Raw genomic sequence first — 13,339 nt, forward strand, 5'->3', positions numbered from 1 at the left:
CAATTATGTAGCCAATTGTAGAATAAATGGCACTGAGAAGAATGTATATTCTGTTGATTTAGGGCAGAGAGTTCTGTAGGCATCTAGTAGGTCCACTTGATCCAGAGCTGAGTTCAAGTACTGAATGTTTTTGTTAATTTCTTGTCTCATTTATCTGTCTAATACTGATAGTGGGGTGTTAAAAGTCTCCCACTATTATTGTGTGGAAGTCTAAGTCTCTTTGTAGGCCTCTAATAACTTGTTTTATGAATCTGGGTGCTCTTGTATTGGGTGCGTGTATATTCAGAAGAGCTAGCTCTTTTTGTTGAATTGTTCTCTTTATCATTACATAATGCCCTTTTTTGTCTTTTTTGATCTTTGCTGGTTTAAAATCTGTTTTGTCAGAGACCAGGATTGCAACCCCTGCATTTTTTTTTTGTTTTCCATTTGCTTGGTAAATATTCCTCCATCCCTTTATTTTGAGCCTGTGCGTGCCTTTGCATGTAAGATGGATTTCCTCAATACAGCACACCCACACCGATGGGACTTGACAGCTTATCCAATTTGCCAATATGTGTCTTTTAATTGGGGCATTTAGCCCGTTTACATTTAAGGTTAGTATTGTTATGTGTGAATTTGATCCTGCTATCATAAGGCTATTTGGTTGTTTTGCACACTAGTTCATGCAGTTTCTTCACAGTGTCATTGGTCTTTATATTTTGGTGTGTTTTTGCAGCGTCTAGTCCTGGTTTTTCCTTTCCATATTTAGTGCTTCTTTCATGAGCTCTTGCGGAGCAGGCCTGGTGGTAACAAAATCCCTCAGCATTTGCTTTTCTGGAAAATATTTTATTTCTCCTTTTGCTAATGAAGCTTAGCTTGGCTGGATATGAAATTCTGTGTTGAAAATTCTTTTCTTGAAGAATGTTGAATATTGGACCCCAATCTTTTCTGGCTTATAGAGTTTCTGCTGAGAGGCCCACTGTTAGTCTGATGGGATTCCCTTTGTAGGTGACCTGACCTTTCTCTCTGACTGCCCTTAACAATTTTTCGTTCATTTCAACCTTGAAAAATCTGATATTATGTGTCTTGGGGTTGATCTTCTTATGGAGTATCTTAATGGTGTTCTCTGTATTTTCTGAATTTGCATGTTGGCCTGTCTTACTAGGTTGGGGAAGTTCTTCTGGATAATATCCAGAAGTATGTTTTCCAGCTTGTTTCCATTCTCCCTGTCTCCTCCTGGTACTCCAGTCAGTCGTAGGTTCGGTCGTTTCATGAAGTCCCATGTTTCTTGGAGGCTTTGTTCACTCCTTTTCATTCTTTTTTCTCTATTCTTGTCTGCATATCTTATTTCTGTAAGGTGATCTGAAGACTCTGATATCCTTTCTTCTACTTGGTCGATTTGGCTGTTGATACTTGTGTATGCTTCATGAAAGTTCTCATGCTGTGTTTTTCAGCTCCCTTAGGTCGTTTATGTTCCTCTCTAAACTGGTTATTCTAGTTAGCAATTCCTCTCACCTTTTATCAAAGTTCTTAGCTTCTTTGCATTGGCTTAGAACATACTCCTTTGACTCATCATAGTTTTTTATTACCCATCTTGTGAAGCCTACTTCTGTCAATTTGCCCATCTGATCCTTCGTTCAGCTCTGCACCATTGATGGAGAGATGTTGCAGTCATTTGAAGGAGAAGAGGCACTCTGGCCTTTTGTGTTTTCAGCATTTTTTCTTTTCTTTTCTTTTCTTTTTTTTGAGACGGAGTCTTGCTCTGTCGCCCAGGCTGGAGTGCAGTGGCGCGATCTCAGCTCACTGCAAGCTCCGCCTCCCGGGTTCACGCCATTCTCCTGCCTCAGCCTCCCGAGTAGCTGGGACTACAGGCGCCCGCCACCTCGCCCGGCTAGTTTTTTGTATTTTTAGTGGAGACGGGGTTTCACCATGTTAGCCAGGATGGTCTCGATCTCCTGACCTCGTGATCCGCCCGTCTCGGCCTCCCAAAGTGCTGGGATTACAGGCTTGAGCCACCGCGCCCGGCCTAGCATTTTTTCATTGATTCTTTCTCGTCTTCGTGAGTTTGTCTAGTTTCCGTCTTTGCAGCTGCTGACCCTTGGATGGGGTTTTTATGGGGGCCTTTTTGTTGTTGATGATGCTGTTGTTGTCACTTTCTGCTTGTTTGTCTTTTTATCAGTAGTCAAGTCCCTCTTCTGTAGGGCTGCTGCAGTTTGTTGGGGGTTCACTTCAGGCCTTATTCATCTGATTTGCCCCCATGACTGGAGATGGCACTCAAGGAGGCTGGAGAGCCACAAAGATGGGTGCCTGCTCCCTCTGGGACCTCTGACCTCTAGGGGCACCAACCTGATGCCAGTAGGATCTCTTCTCTATAGAGTATCTGACAACCCCTTTTGGAGGATCTCACCCAGTTGGGTGGCTCTGGGAGCAGGATCCGTTTAATGAAGCGGTTTGTCCTTTGGTGGAGAGAGTGTGTTTTGCTGGGGAGAAACCCACTTGCCCGGGCTGTCCAGATTCCTCAGAACTTCCAGGAGGAGAGGCTAAATCTGCTGATCCCCAGAGACTGCAGCCACCCCTCCTGCTAGGGTCTCAGGCCCAGGGAGATCCAAATTCTGTTGCTGAGCCTCTGGCTGGAGTTATTGGAGATCCTGCAGGGAGGCTCCACCCACTGAGGAAGGATGGGTCAGGGTTAGACCTGAAGAGGCACTCTGGTCTCAGACTGCGACAGCCAGTGTGTTGGGCTGTGAGGAGGAGTCTTGGGACCAAGCCATCCAGCCTCCCTGGCTCCAGCAGGGGAAAAGCACAGCTGGGAGCTATAGAAATGGGTGCAGCCCTTCCCCCTACCCAGGGAGCTTAGTGTGTTCAGCAGTTGCTTTTTTTTTTTTTTGCTGCCCCTCCCCCAAGGAGCTCAAAAGGCTTAGAGAGCAGACAGCAGCAGCTGGTGCTGGTTGCCACAACCCTGCCGGGAGCTCCACAGGCTTAAGCAGATTCCTGCTGGGAGGCTGTAATAAGCTGTACCTTCCCGGATTGAGACGGTAGGCCCCTGTGGCGTGGGTTTGCGAAGTGGGATCCTCCGATTCGTGGGTGCGCAGTTCCGTGGCAAAAACAGTTTCCCAGGCTGGGTAGCACACTCACTCATGGCCTCCCTTGGCTGCAGGGAGGGGGTTCCCCATCCCCGTGTGACTATGAGGTGGGCCACCACACCACACTGCTCATCCTTCTCTCAGGATCACGCCAGCCTTCTAGTCGTCTTTGATGAAAGAACCGGGTTACCTTGGTTGCCGCTGAAGGATTCACACGCTTAGTATGTTTTTTCTGATGGGAGCCTCTGAGCGGCGCTACTTCTAGTCGGCCATCTTGGCCCCACGTTTTATTTTAAACCGTTGTCATGCTAACGTTCTGAACTTAAGCAGTGTCAGAAAAGTGTGCCCTCCTAGGATGCTGGGAAGTCAGTCATATCAATTCTTGATGGCTTTAATATTGAGAGCCATTTGAGTTTTAGCCCTTGTGTTTAATCCGCATTTAATCTCCACTTTCTTCCATTTTATACACTGAAGGACCAAAGTTAACTCATATAGGACTTAAAATTTAAGCTATCGTAAAACGAGTGAATTAAAAATGTTAAAAGTGTCATTAAGCCCTTTTCCAATATTATTTATGAACTTTAAATATATCACAAATTGCCATGTGCATGTGATGTATAATTTTCTTACAAAGTTTCTTCTTTTTTTGTCTTTAGTCTCATGAACCTACCCTAATTAGGAGTGATATTTTGCTTAAGATTAGTACTTGGCTTTGGATCTTTTAGGTTTTCAAATGAATAGGGTGCTCCTGAAATTTTTAAAAATATATTAAAATTAAACTGGCATAATTATTAATTTGTGCCATGTGATATTTAGGGATTAGGCTTTTAAACTACTTTAAATGCTTCAAAACTGAAGATATGGCAGAAGAAAATTGCTTGTCATCTCTTGCTTTATCATTGATGATAGTAACATTGATGCCAAGCCCCTGCTGCATTCCAGGTAACATGAAATGCACAGGAATTCACATATTTGACACGGGCCCTAGCTAGGACACAGGATAAGGTCATGAATAAATAAATAGCAAGACAGACCCTAAATCGATTTCTGCAAAACAAATGCTGGTGTGTGTTCTTTTCGTATGGCGTTAGTGTACCAGAAACAATTTCTTTAGTCTCACTGCATGTAAGAAGAGTAGAGGAGTTTAATCTCGGCTGAAATCAGGCACATGTTGCTAGCTCCTCAAATGTCGAATGAGCAGAAGATGCCCTGAGTAGAAAGTTATTTCCAAGCCTTCTACATAGCCAAAGTAAAAAGGAAATTGGCTATTATCTGATTTATTTGATTAGAATAAATTATTAAAGATAGTTACAGCCAGAACAAATTCATCTTGGCTGCCTACATTAACCAAGTTAACGAGATCATTATAAAGTCTAACTTTAATTCATGCTGTATTAACACAAGCTATTCCTATACAATTAAAAAACTTTACTTAAAGCAAACTCAATTATAGAAACTCCTATTTAAAGGTAGCAGAATATTCACCTTCTTCTAACCCCACAAAAAACTAACATGAAAATGAATACTAAAGAACAACACATCATTCTAAAATAAAATCCTGTAACAAAAGCAGTGATGAGTATGTGCGGCTGTTGGGAAGTCACTGGGACAGGGAGGGTTTTCTAAGCGTTTACTCTGAGTATCATAATCCTGAAAGGTGTTTGAAACTACTAAGAGCAGAGAGCTAAGGCTGTGGATGTTCTATTGGAGAGGAGGAGATGTTCCCGTAATAGACAGATCTACTTCAGACCCTCACAGTAACAGAGGGTAATGGAAGGAGAAACTGTGGGGGCAAGCCATTTCTGAGTATTCTCCACCCAGTCTTCCAGCCCAGAGACACTCCTTGAGTGAAGTACAGGAGGGTGGAAGGACAAAGAGGAAGTATGTATGTAAGTGTCACACCAGAAACTGACAGTTGAAAATTTATGCTCAAGGGAAGAAAAAAGTTGGGGGAGGAGTTTGGTGACAAACTCAGGACTATGCCTTGTAGAAGTTTCAAACCAATGCATTTCCTTTGAGCCTTCCCCACTCTGCATTTCAGCAGGAAATGGCTGCATTGAGAGATGAATAATAAAGAGAAAGGCCTGCATATAAAAACTAAAAGAAAAAAGAAAAAAAAAAACAACCATAAGCAAAAGGCAGATAGGAACATGCTTCAAAGAATTACTACCCAAATAAATGCAAAGTTTGTATACTTCTCTCTTATCTCAAGGAAATTAAAAACAATGACGGAACCATCAATGGTGGAACATCAATAGAGAGGCCAGAGTGGATGCCAAGAAGCCAGTTATAAAGTTTCTGCAGTAGTCCAGGTGCTATTTGATGGAGGCTGAGACTGGGTAGTAGCAAAGGAAAGATTTGAGATATTCTTGGAAAGTAAGCAGTTGTTGCTGATGAGGTGATATGACATAAGTGAGGGGAACATGCCAAGTTTCTCTCTTAGGCTTCTGATTTTAACAGCTGGAACATGATGGTAGCATTTGTTGAGATAAGATCGAGATAGGACCATGGTCTATTCTTATTACAATTTCAGGCTCCTGCAGATATCAAGTTACCAATATATACTTGTTTTGATGATCATTTTAACATTTGAATTTTGTGTATCATACATGAGTAGATATTCAGCCAGAATCAAGCCATATTAAATGATTGCCAGGACACCCCATATGTCTCAGATTCCAAATAGAAATAGACCTATTCTTTAGTTGTGCTGTCCTTAAAGTTAGACGTTTTCATAGAAATAAAATATTATGTGTTAATATCTACAGAGTATATAAATAAGAATTTCTCTTTACTAATGGAAATAATAGGCATTGGGGACTCCAAATGTAGGGAGGCTGAGAGAAGGGATGAGGTCTGAAAAATTACTTATTGAGTACCTATTGAGTTTTCACTATTTGGATAATGGGTTGAGTAGAAGCCCAAACCTTACCATTATGCAATGTATTCACTTAACAAACTCTCACTTGTATCCCTGAAACTATAAAAATTAAAAAGAAAAAACAAATTCAATGTAAAAAAATTAAAATTAGAAATGGATCTAATTTGGTAACAAGAAAAGTTAAAAAACACACTATGAAATATAGTAGTAATTTCTATGTCCCACGGTTCCTACACATATAAATTAAATGAACCATTTTTATATGCCTATAATACTGCATGCACATAGTTTCCATATTTGGACATGAACTAAAAATAATATATCATCTAATAATAATTTATGTAATAAAATAAGTTTAATTTTTTAGAACAAATTTACTTGGAGAATTTGGAGAATAAATGAGGTTATAAACTAGAATTATTTCTGCTTTGTTACATTGTTTTTAACCTTAATAGACATGGACTGATGTAATTGCATAAAGTATAAGTTTCAAAATATGTAATTGTGTTCTATAAAATTGTTACATATGATTTGGAATAATTCAAAATTTAAAGAAATAGTAAGTTTTTGCCTGAATCGAAGGAATAAGCCAAGATACATCTGTACAGTCTGGTCACTGGAGAATTAATCAATCATTAGTAGTTGCTTGTGATAGGACTTTGCAGATGTAGAAATTCTTGCATAGTTTGAAGGCTTGAGGCTTGCTTTTTTATAAAGAGCATATCTAATTCCAAATTGGTTATTTCTTGGTTATTTCTATATGATTTCTTTTAAATTTTCTTTTTTATTTTAACTGCTAACTTGATCTAACTAAAAGAAGTTAATTCTACGTAACTGCAGAGTCTAGGAGACTTCAGAAATAAGGGTTTCGTTCTCCTAAAAAAAATACTTTTTAGGCAGTTACAAAATAAATCCTATGATGTTGGATTGTGTTTCTTTTTGAAAAATCACTGAATCTACTACAGTCTGTATGCAGCATACAATTTTATGAATAATATTAGGGTTTTATAGACTTGGTCTCATTTTTCAGCTTTTACCATGATATTTTTTCTCTGATTTATCTGCCAGGAGAATAAGCTTCTAGAGCTCTTTTATACCACACTGTAATGAGAATGGGAGTGTAGTACATTTAAAAATGAGGTTTAAGGCTGTGCGCAGTGGCTCACTCCCGTAATCCCAGCACTTTGGGAGGCCAAGGCGGGTGGATCACCTGAGGTCAGGAGTTCGAGGCCAACCTGACCAACATGGTGAAACCCTGTCTGTTCTATAAGTACAAAATTAGCTGGGTGAGGTGTCTCATGCCTGTAATCCCAGCTACAGGCAGGAAAATCACTTGAACTGAGGAGGTGGAGGTTGCAGTGAGCTGAGATTGTGCCATTGCACTCCAACCTGGGCAACAAGAGCAAATATAATAATAATGTCTCAAAAAGTAATACTAATAACAATAATAATGAGGTTTAAAATGTGCTGAATTAGAATGTGCAGTATATAGATTTCTTGCTATATATTGTATTCATAGTTGATGTTTTGTTTACATCATATATCCTTTAATAAGACACTGAAATCTACTTTAATTCAGTACAAAAATACTTTGGACTGTTGTAATTAGTTCAATAGATATAGCTAATAGGAGGAAGAAATAATTTGTAGGCTTGAATTCACTAATTTACACACTGAGATATACAGAGCTTTTGAGCTTACCAGAAAATAATAGAGCAAATTGATATGTACTGACACAGAGATGTGTTCACGAAATATTTTATAATGAAGAAAAACAAGATGCAGAAAAACACATACTGTGGTTTCATTCTTGTTAAATAAACAAACCACCATTCTGAATATGTGTGTGAATAAAAGTAAAAAGACAGAAGCAAATTTATATCAATGGTTATTTCTTTAATTTTCTGTTTTCTGTATCTTTAACATTTGTTGCAATGAGATATGTTATTTTGTAATTAAGTATATAGCATTAATAAATCTATTATGTAAGCTTGTAACTTTGAATAGATTGTAACAAATTTGTGTAAATTTACATATTTTTATATACAGTGTTTGTTATAAAAATCGACTGATTTTTTACTTGTATTTCCAAAAGCCAGGTTTTATAGTAATTGATTATCTCTATTGTTTGTTTTGTATTTTTTCATCATTATTTTATTGATTCCATTTACTTTGGGTTTAATTTGCTCTTCTTTTTAAAATGTCTGAATATGGAAACTTAAATCACTGATTTAAGAAGTTTCTCTTTTTATACTATAAGCATTTTAATGCTATACATTTACCTCTAAGCACCATTTTAGCTGCGTCCTACAAATTTTGATATGGTGTTTCTTCATTTTAAGTTAATTCAAAATATGTTCTAATTTTCCATGTGATTTCTTCTTTGACCCGTGCATTATTTCAAAGTATATTGCTTAAATTTCAGGTATTTGAGGTTGTTCCAGGTTTTTTCCTTTATTACCTTGCAGTTTAACTCTGCTGTGTTTGGGGAACATATTTTGGATTATTTTAACTTTCTTTTACATTTAATGAACCTTTTACATGGCCTCAGAATATAGTCTTTCTTTTCTTTTTTTTTTTTTTTGAGACGGAGTCTGGCTCTGTCGCCCAGGCTGGAGTGCAGTGGCCGGATCTCAGCTCACTACAAGCTCCGCCTCCCGGGTTTACACCATTCTCCTGCCTCAGCCTCCGGAGTAGCTGGGACTACAGGCGCCCGCCACCTCGCCCGGCTAGTTTTTTGTATTTTTAGTAGAGACGGGGTTTCACCGTGTTAGCCAGGATGGTCTCGATCTCCTGACCTCGTGATCCACCCGTCTCGGCCTCCCAAAGTGCTGGGATTACAGGCTTGAGCCACCGCGCCCGGCTGTCTTTCTTAATAAATATTCCATGTGCACTTGATAAGAATGTGTGTTCTGCTTAAGTGAGGTAGCATTCTATAAATGTCAACTAGGACAAGTTGGTTGAAAGTATGGTTCAAGTCTAATATATCCCTGATGATTTTCAGACTACTTATTCTTAGTTAAGAGAAGAATGTGGAAATTCCACATACTTGCAGGTTATTTATGTTTTCAATTTACCTGCTGAAATTACCCTTACTCCGGGTGTTTAATGCTGTATAATCATGCATAGACAGCATTATCATATCTTCTTGATGAATTGACCCCTTTATCATTATGCAATGTCCATTTTTATCCACACACAATATTACTTGTTGTGATGAGTACTACTTATAGTATTAACATAGCTATTCCAGATTTTTTTTTGATTGAGTTCTTAACATATCTTTTTCATCCCTTTACTTTTTAAGATATCAAAGTAGTTATCTTGTAAGCAACCTAAAATGGGTCTTGCTTTTTAAAAATCTGACAGTCAGACTTTTTAATGGGATTTTTCCTACCACTGACATCTCATACAGTTATCAATTTTATTGTGTTTAAATCTGTCATTTATTATCTCATGTCTGTCTCACCTATTCTTTGTTACTCTTTTTTTGTTTGCCTGACTCTTAGATTAATAGTGTATATTCTTGTATTGCAATTTATCTCCACAATTGGATTATTAACTATACTTCTGCTTATTTTTTTAGTGTTTATACGTATTTAACTTACTACATTCAAATAATATAATGCCACTTTACTTATAATGTAATAACTTTACAATGGTACCATTTATCTCTTCAATTTTTCATGTTATTGTTGTTATACTTTTTACTTCCATGTGTTATAACATCCAAAATACATTATTGTTGTTGTTGCTTGGAAAAATCAATTCTGTTAAGGTTAATTAAAAAATTAGAAAATATACTTTATCAACACATTGCCATTTCTACTGCTTTTCATTTTTTGTGTGTAGGTTAGAATTTTAATCTCACTTTTATTTTGCCTGAAGAACTTCCTTTTACATTTAAAGTCTGAAAATTCTTTATTAACGCTTCATGAATTTTATTATGTCAATACTAAGGATTTCTGTTCCTGCGTGGATGAAATTAATAGGCAGTTTAAAGGATAGGATGATAATTTCAATGTCTAAAACTGAAATTTTAAATTTAGAGTAAGAAGACAACAATTCCAGTATAAGAGTGTTCAAGGAATATAAATAGACAACTTTACATGAGGAAATAAAAAAGCTAATAAGCATAGGAGCTAGTAATTAGAGAAATGAAAAATAAAGTAATAATATTCCTGTACAATATTAGGCCAAAGAAAATTAGGATATTGGAGACCGGAAATAGGATATTACACACCTGTAATCCCAGCATTTTGGGAGGCCAAGGTGGGCAGATCATCTGAGTTCGGGAGTTCGAGACCAGCCTGACCAACATGGAGAAACCCCGTCTCTACTAAAAACACAAAATTAGCCAGGCATGATGGTACATGCCTGTATTCCCAGCTACTCAGGAAGGCTGTGGCAGGAGAATTGCTTGAACCCAGGAGGTGGAGGTAGCAGTGAGTCGAGATCGCACCACTGTACTCCAGTCTGGGCAATAAGAGCAAAACTCAGTCTAAAAAAAAAAAAAGAAAATTAAGATATTGGATAGTAATATCATGTATTGGCAGGAAAGAAGAGATACAGGAGTCTTCATGGACAGTAGAGTTGTATAGACTGCTAGTGGTGTGAAGACTCCTGCAGGCATTCTGAAGGACCACTGAACACTATTCGTATTAGTTACATGTATACCCTATGATCTAGTAATTCTGCTCTGGGTCTACAGCAAAATGGTAAAGAGTCTCCTTGAGTCCTCAAGGTCCATAGTCATTCAGCTCCACAAAAAAATGTAGTGGAGGCATTCACTGTACCATTCACTGAGGTTTTGAGAAGTTAAACTAAGTGCCCATGATCAGGAGAGGAAACATATTAAGAAGTGTTCTGCAGTCAACTGAAGGAACAGATTGTCCACATAACAGTATGGATGGATCTTAAAAACAAAATTCTAAAAGGAAAATTAAGAAACAAACTAAGATATATAACTTGATACCATTTACATGAATTAAAACATATGCATACAAAGGTGTTTTACTTCTCTAACCCCACCTCTTGAGAAAAACTGAGTTTCTTAGAAGGAAGTTTATATAAAATTTTTATAGTAAAAAAAAGTATAGATATTCTGAAAACCAGTGTCATCTGTGTTCAAATTGTTTTCTTCTTGCAGATGTTGATGAATGCCAGGCTATCCCAGGGATATGCCAAGGAGGAAACTGTATCAATACAGTGGGCTCTTTTGAATGCAGATGCCCTGCTGGTCACAAGCAGAGTGAAACTACTCAGAAATGTGAAGGTGAGTCTCTCTACTTTGGGAAACATGCCTAATTGTTGACTTTAATGCAAGAAAAACGTGACTTCATTTGAAATTTTGAAGACTATTGGTCACAAATAAAATTCTTTATCTACTATGAAAGCGTAAGTTTAACCCTAGAGTAGTTTTGTATTTGTGTATTACAGCCTTAGTGGGTTTGATTTGAAAAGAATCAATGAGCATTTGCATCTCCTTTGTTATCTTAATTGTGTTGCAGTGAGAATGGGAGTAATCCAACCATTTATATTTCTCCTTAATAAAGTAGTTTTCCATTTCACTTATGAAGTTATATCAAAAATGAAAATTGAGATAGAGATAAGAAGTCCAAGTGAAATACAGTATATGTGTAAATGATGTGTTAGTAGTTGGTACCATGTCATATATTATAAAATGAAATATTCTAATTGGTATACTGAATATTGTTTGGCCACCACATTTTTTAAAATGGATTATTGATTCAGGAACAGTTTGGGAATTACCACCACAAATATCTTAATAAAGAATAACTTACTCAAATAAAGATATTAAAAAACCTAATACTTTTCTGCAATATTAAATATGGATTATAATATTGAAATGTAAGTTCCATTAGCAGTCCTTAAATAGAATAAATTTACTTGTTATATATATCTGTGATCAAAACCTGTATCATTTTTATCAAATTCAAGAAGTTTCTAAGTGCATGTAGCTTCAATGATCATGGATATTTAGAATAGTTTTGATGATTCTAGTAGTTTTGATATAATGTTTATCTTTTTAGTTACGTTACTTAAATAAATTTATTTCATCTAAGGTGGTTTTCTAAAGGCAATAGAGTATAACTGTTCCCATTTTTTTGTGACAAGCATTATCACCAACTCAAATTAAGTCTTTTGCTCTTTCTCTTTCCAAAAGTAGTTTGAGTTATTTTTTGTTGATTGGTTGTAAACAGCTGCGTTCATCTTTGTAAAAAAGAAAATGGGAAGAGGCAAAATCTAAAGTTTAATTATGGAAGATAAACAGTAATATGAACTATATTATTTCATAGGAGGCAGAATGTGGGTACATACGCCATTGTTTCAACGCCAGAAACCATAATCTTATAAATCCTTGGGACATGTATTATCCTATGCTTTTTTTTTTCATTTGCCCTGGTTCATGTATACTAAGCTCCAAATTAATTGTTATAGTTATATACATTTTACATAATTACAGATTAATTTCATGCTCCCTCTAAGAAGAAAGTTTTTAAAAAGTAGTTGATTATTTTAAGGACCAAATAAATTCTCTGTGAAATTGTTTACAGGAATGCCCAAGTATCTTATACCACTTAAATACACTGTCGATAGTCAAAGTCAGCCTGTAGTGGAAAGGTGAAAGTAATATTTGGAAGACGTGAAAAAATATCTGAATTACCTGAAGAAGCACAAACAGTAGACCAAAAACTCAGGAATCTGTAGAAATTCTGGGTTATGCCGCGTTTTCCTGGCCACTTTTTGTATTTTTTTCTCTTGGTTTTTTGTGACTTGATTGTGTTGCTTAAAAAAAATTTTCTCACTCCCTTTCACTTTTTACTTCTAGACTAATATCTAAACTAGATGTACTTGAAAACAAAGTTTGATTATAGATGAGAAGGCACAGCCACTGACTGATTATAGTAGTTGTGACATTTCTAATGCACATGGAACCATGTATTTCTTCTTAGTTAAAAATGGAATGAGGCTTTTCTGTGTTACATTTCATCAAAGCAACATACAGAGCCAAGCCAGACATGGGAGAAAGACAGTGCAAGTCTTTATTCACCACTTGCCTATGTTCTTTAGGAAAGAGGGACATTGATAGCATATAGGCACCACCCACAGCCCTGAATCCAGTCGTGCCTTTCTTGACTTCCTGCCCAGGCAGCCAAATCCATTTAACCATTGCCCAGAAATAATTATGTGATTTAATATTTGGGATTGGTGGGGAATAGCAGAATTGGAAGAAGTAGTGGTTAGAATTTGAAATATAAAGGTTTTATGAAGGCCTGACTTGTGTATTAAGTCATATTTATTTAAATATCTCTTAAAAATGGCTATTTTCAATTTTCTTTGGGTAATACTGTTTCTTTATATAAAAGAAGTG

At 36.9% G+C, this 13,339-nt stretch overlaps 1 protein-coding gene across 1 annotated transcript in view; it reads left to right on the forward strand.

Annotated features, from left to right (window-relative positions):
• The window catches only part of FBN2 (fibrillin 2), a 285,838-nt gene that overhangs the window by 85,753 nt on the left and 186,746 nt on the right, over positions 1-13,339 (forward strand). Inside the window, exon 7 of the mRNA XM_033181363.1 lies at positions 11,093-11,218. Within this exon, the coding sequence (XP_033037254.1) occupies positions 11,093-11,218 (126 nt within the window). The remainder of the gene's footprint in view (positions 1-11,092; positions 11,219-13,339) is intronic.

This window comes from Trachypithecus francoisi, unplaced genomic scaffold (assembly GCF_009764315.1).
Source record: "Trachypithecus francoisi isolate TF-2019V2 unplaced genomic scaffold, Tfra_2.0 Lachesis_group2, whole genome shotgun sequence".
In the NCBI taxonomy this organism is placed as follows: Eukaryota; Metazoa; Chordata; class Mammalia; order Primates; family Cercopithecidae; genus Trachypithecus; species Trachypithecus francoisi.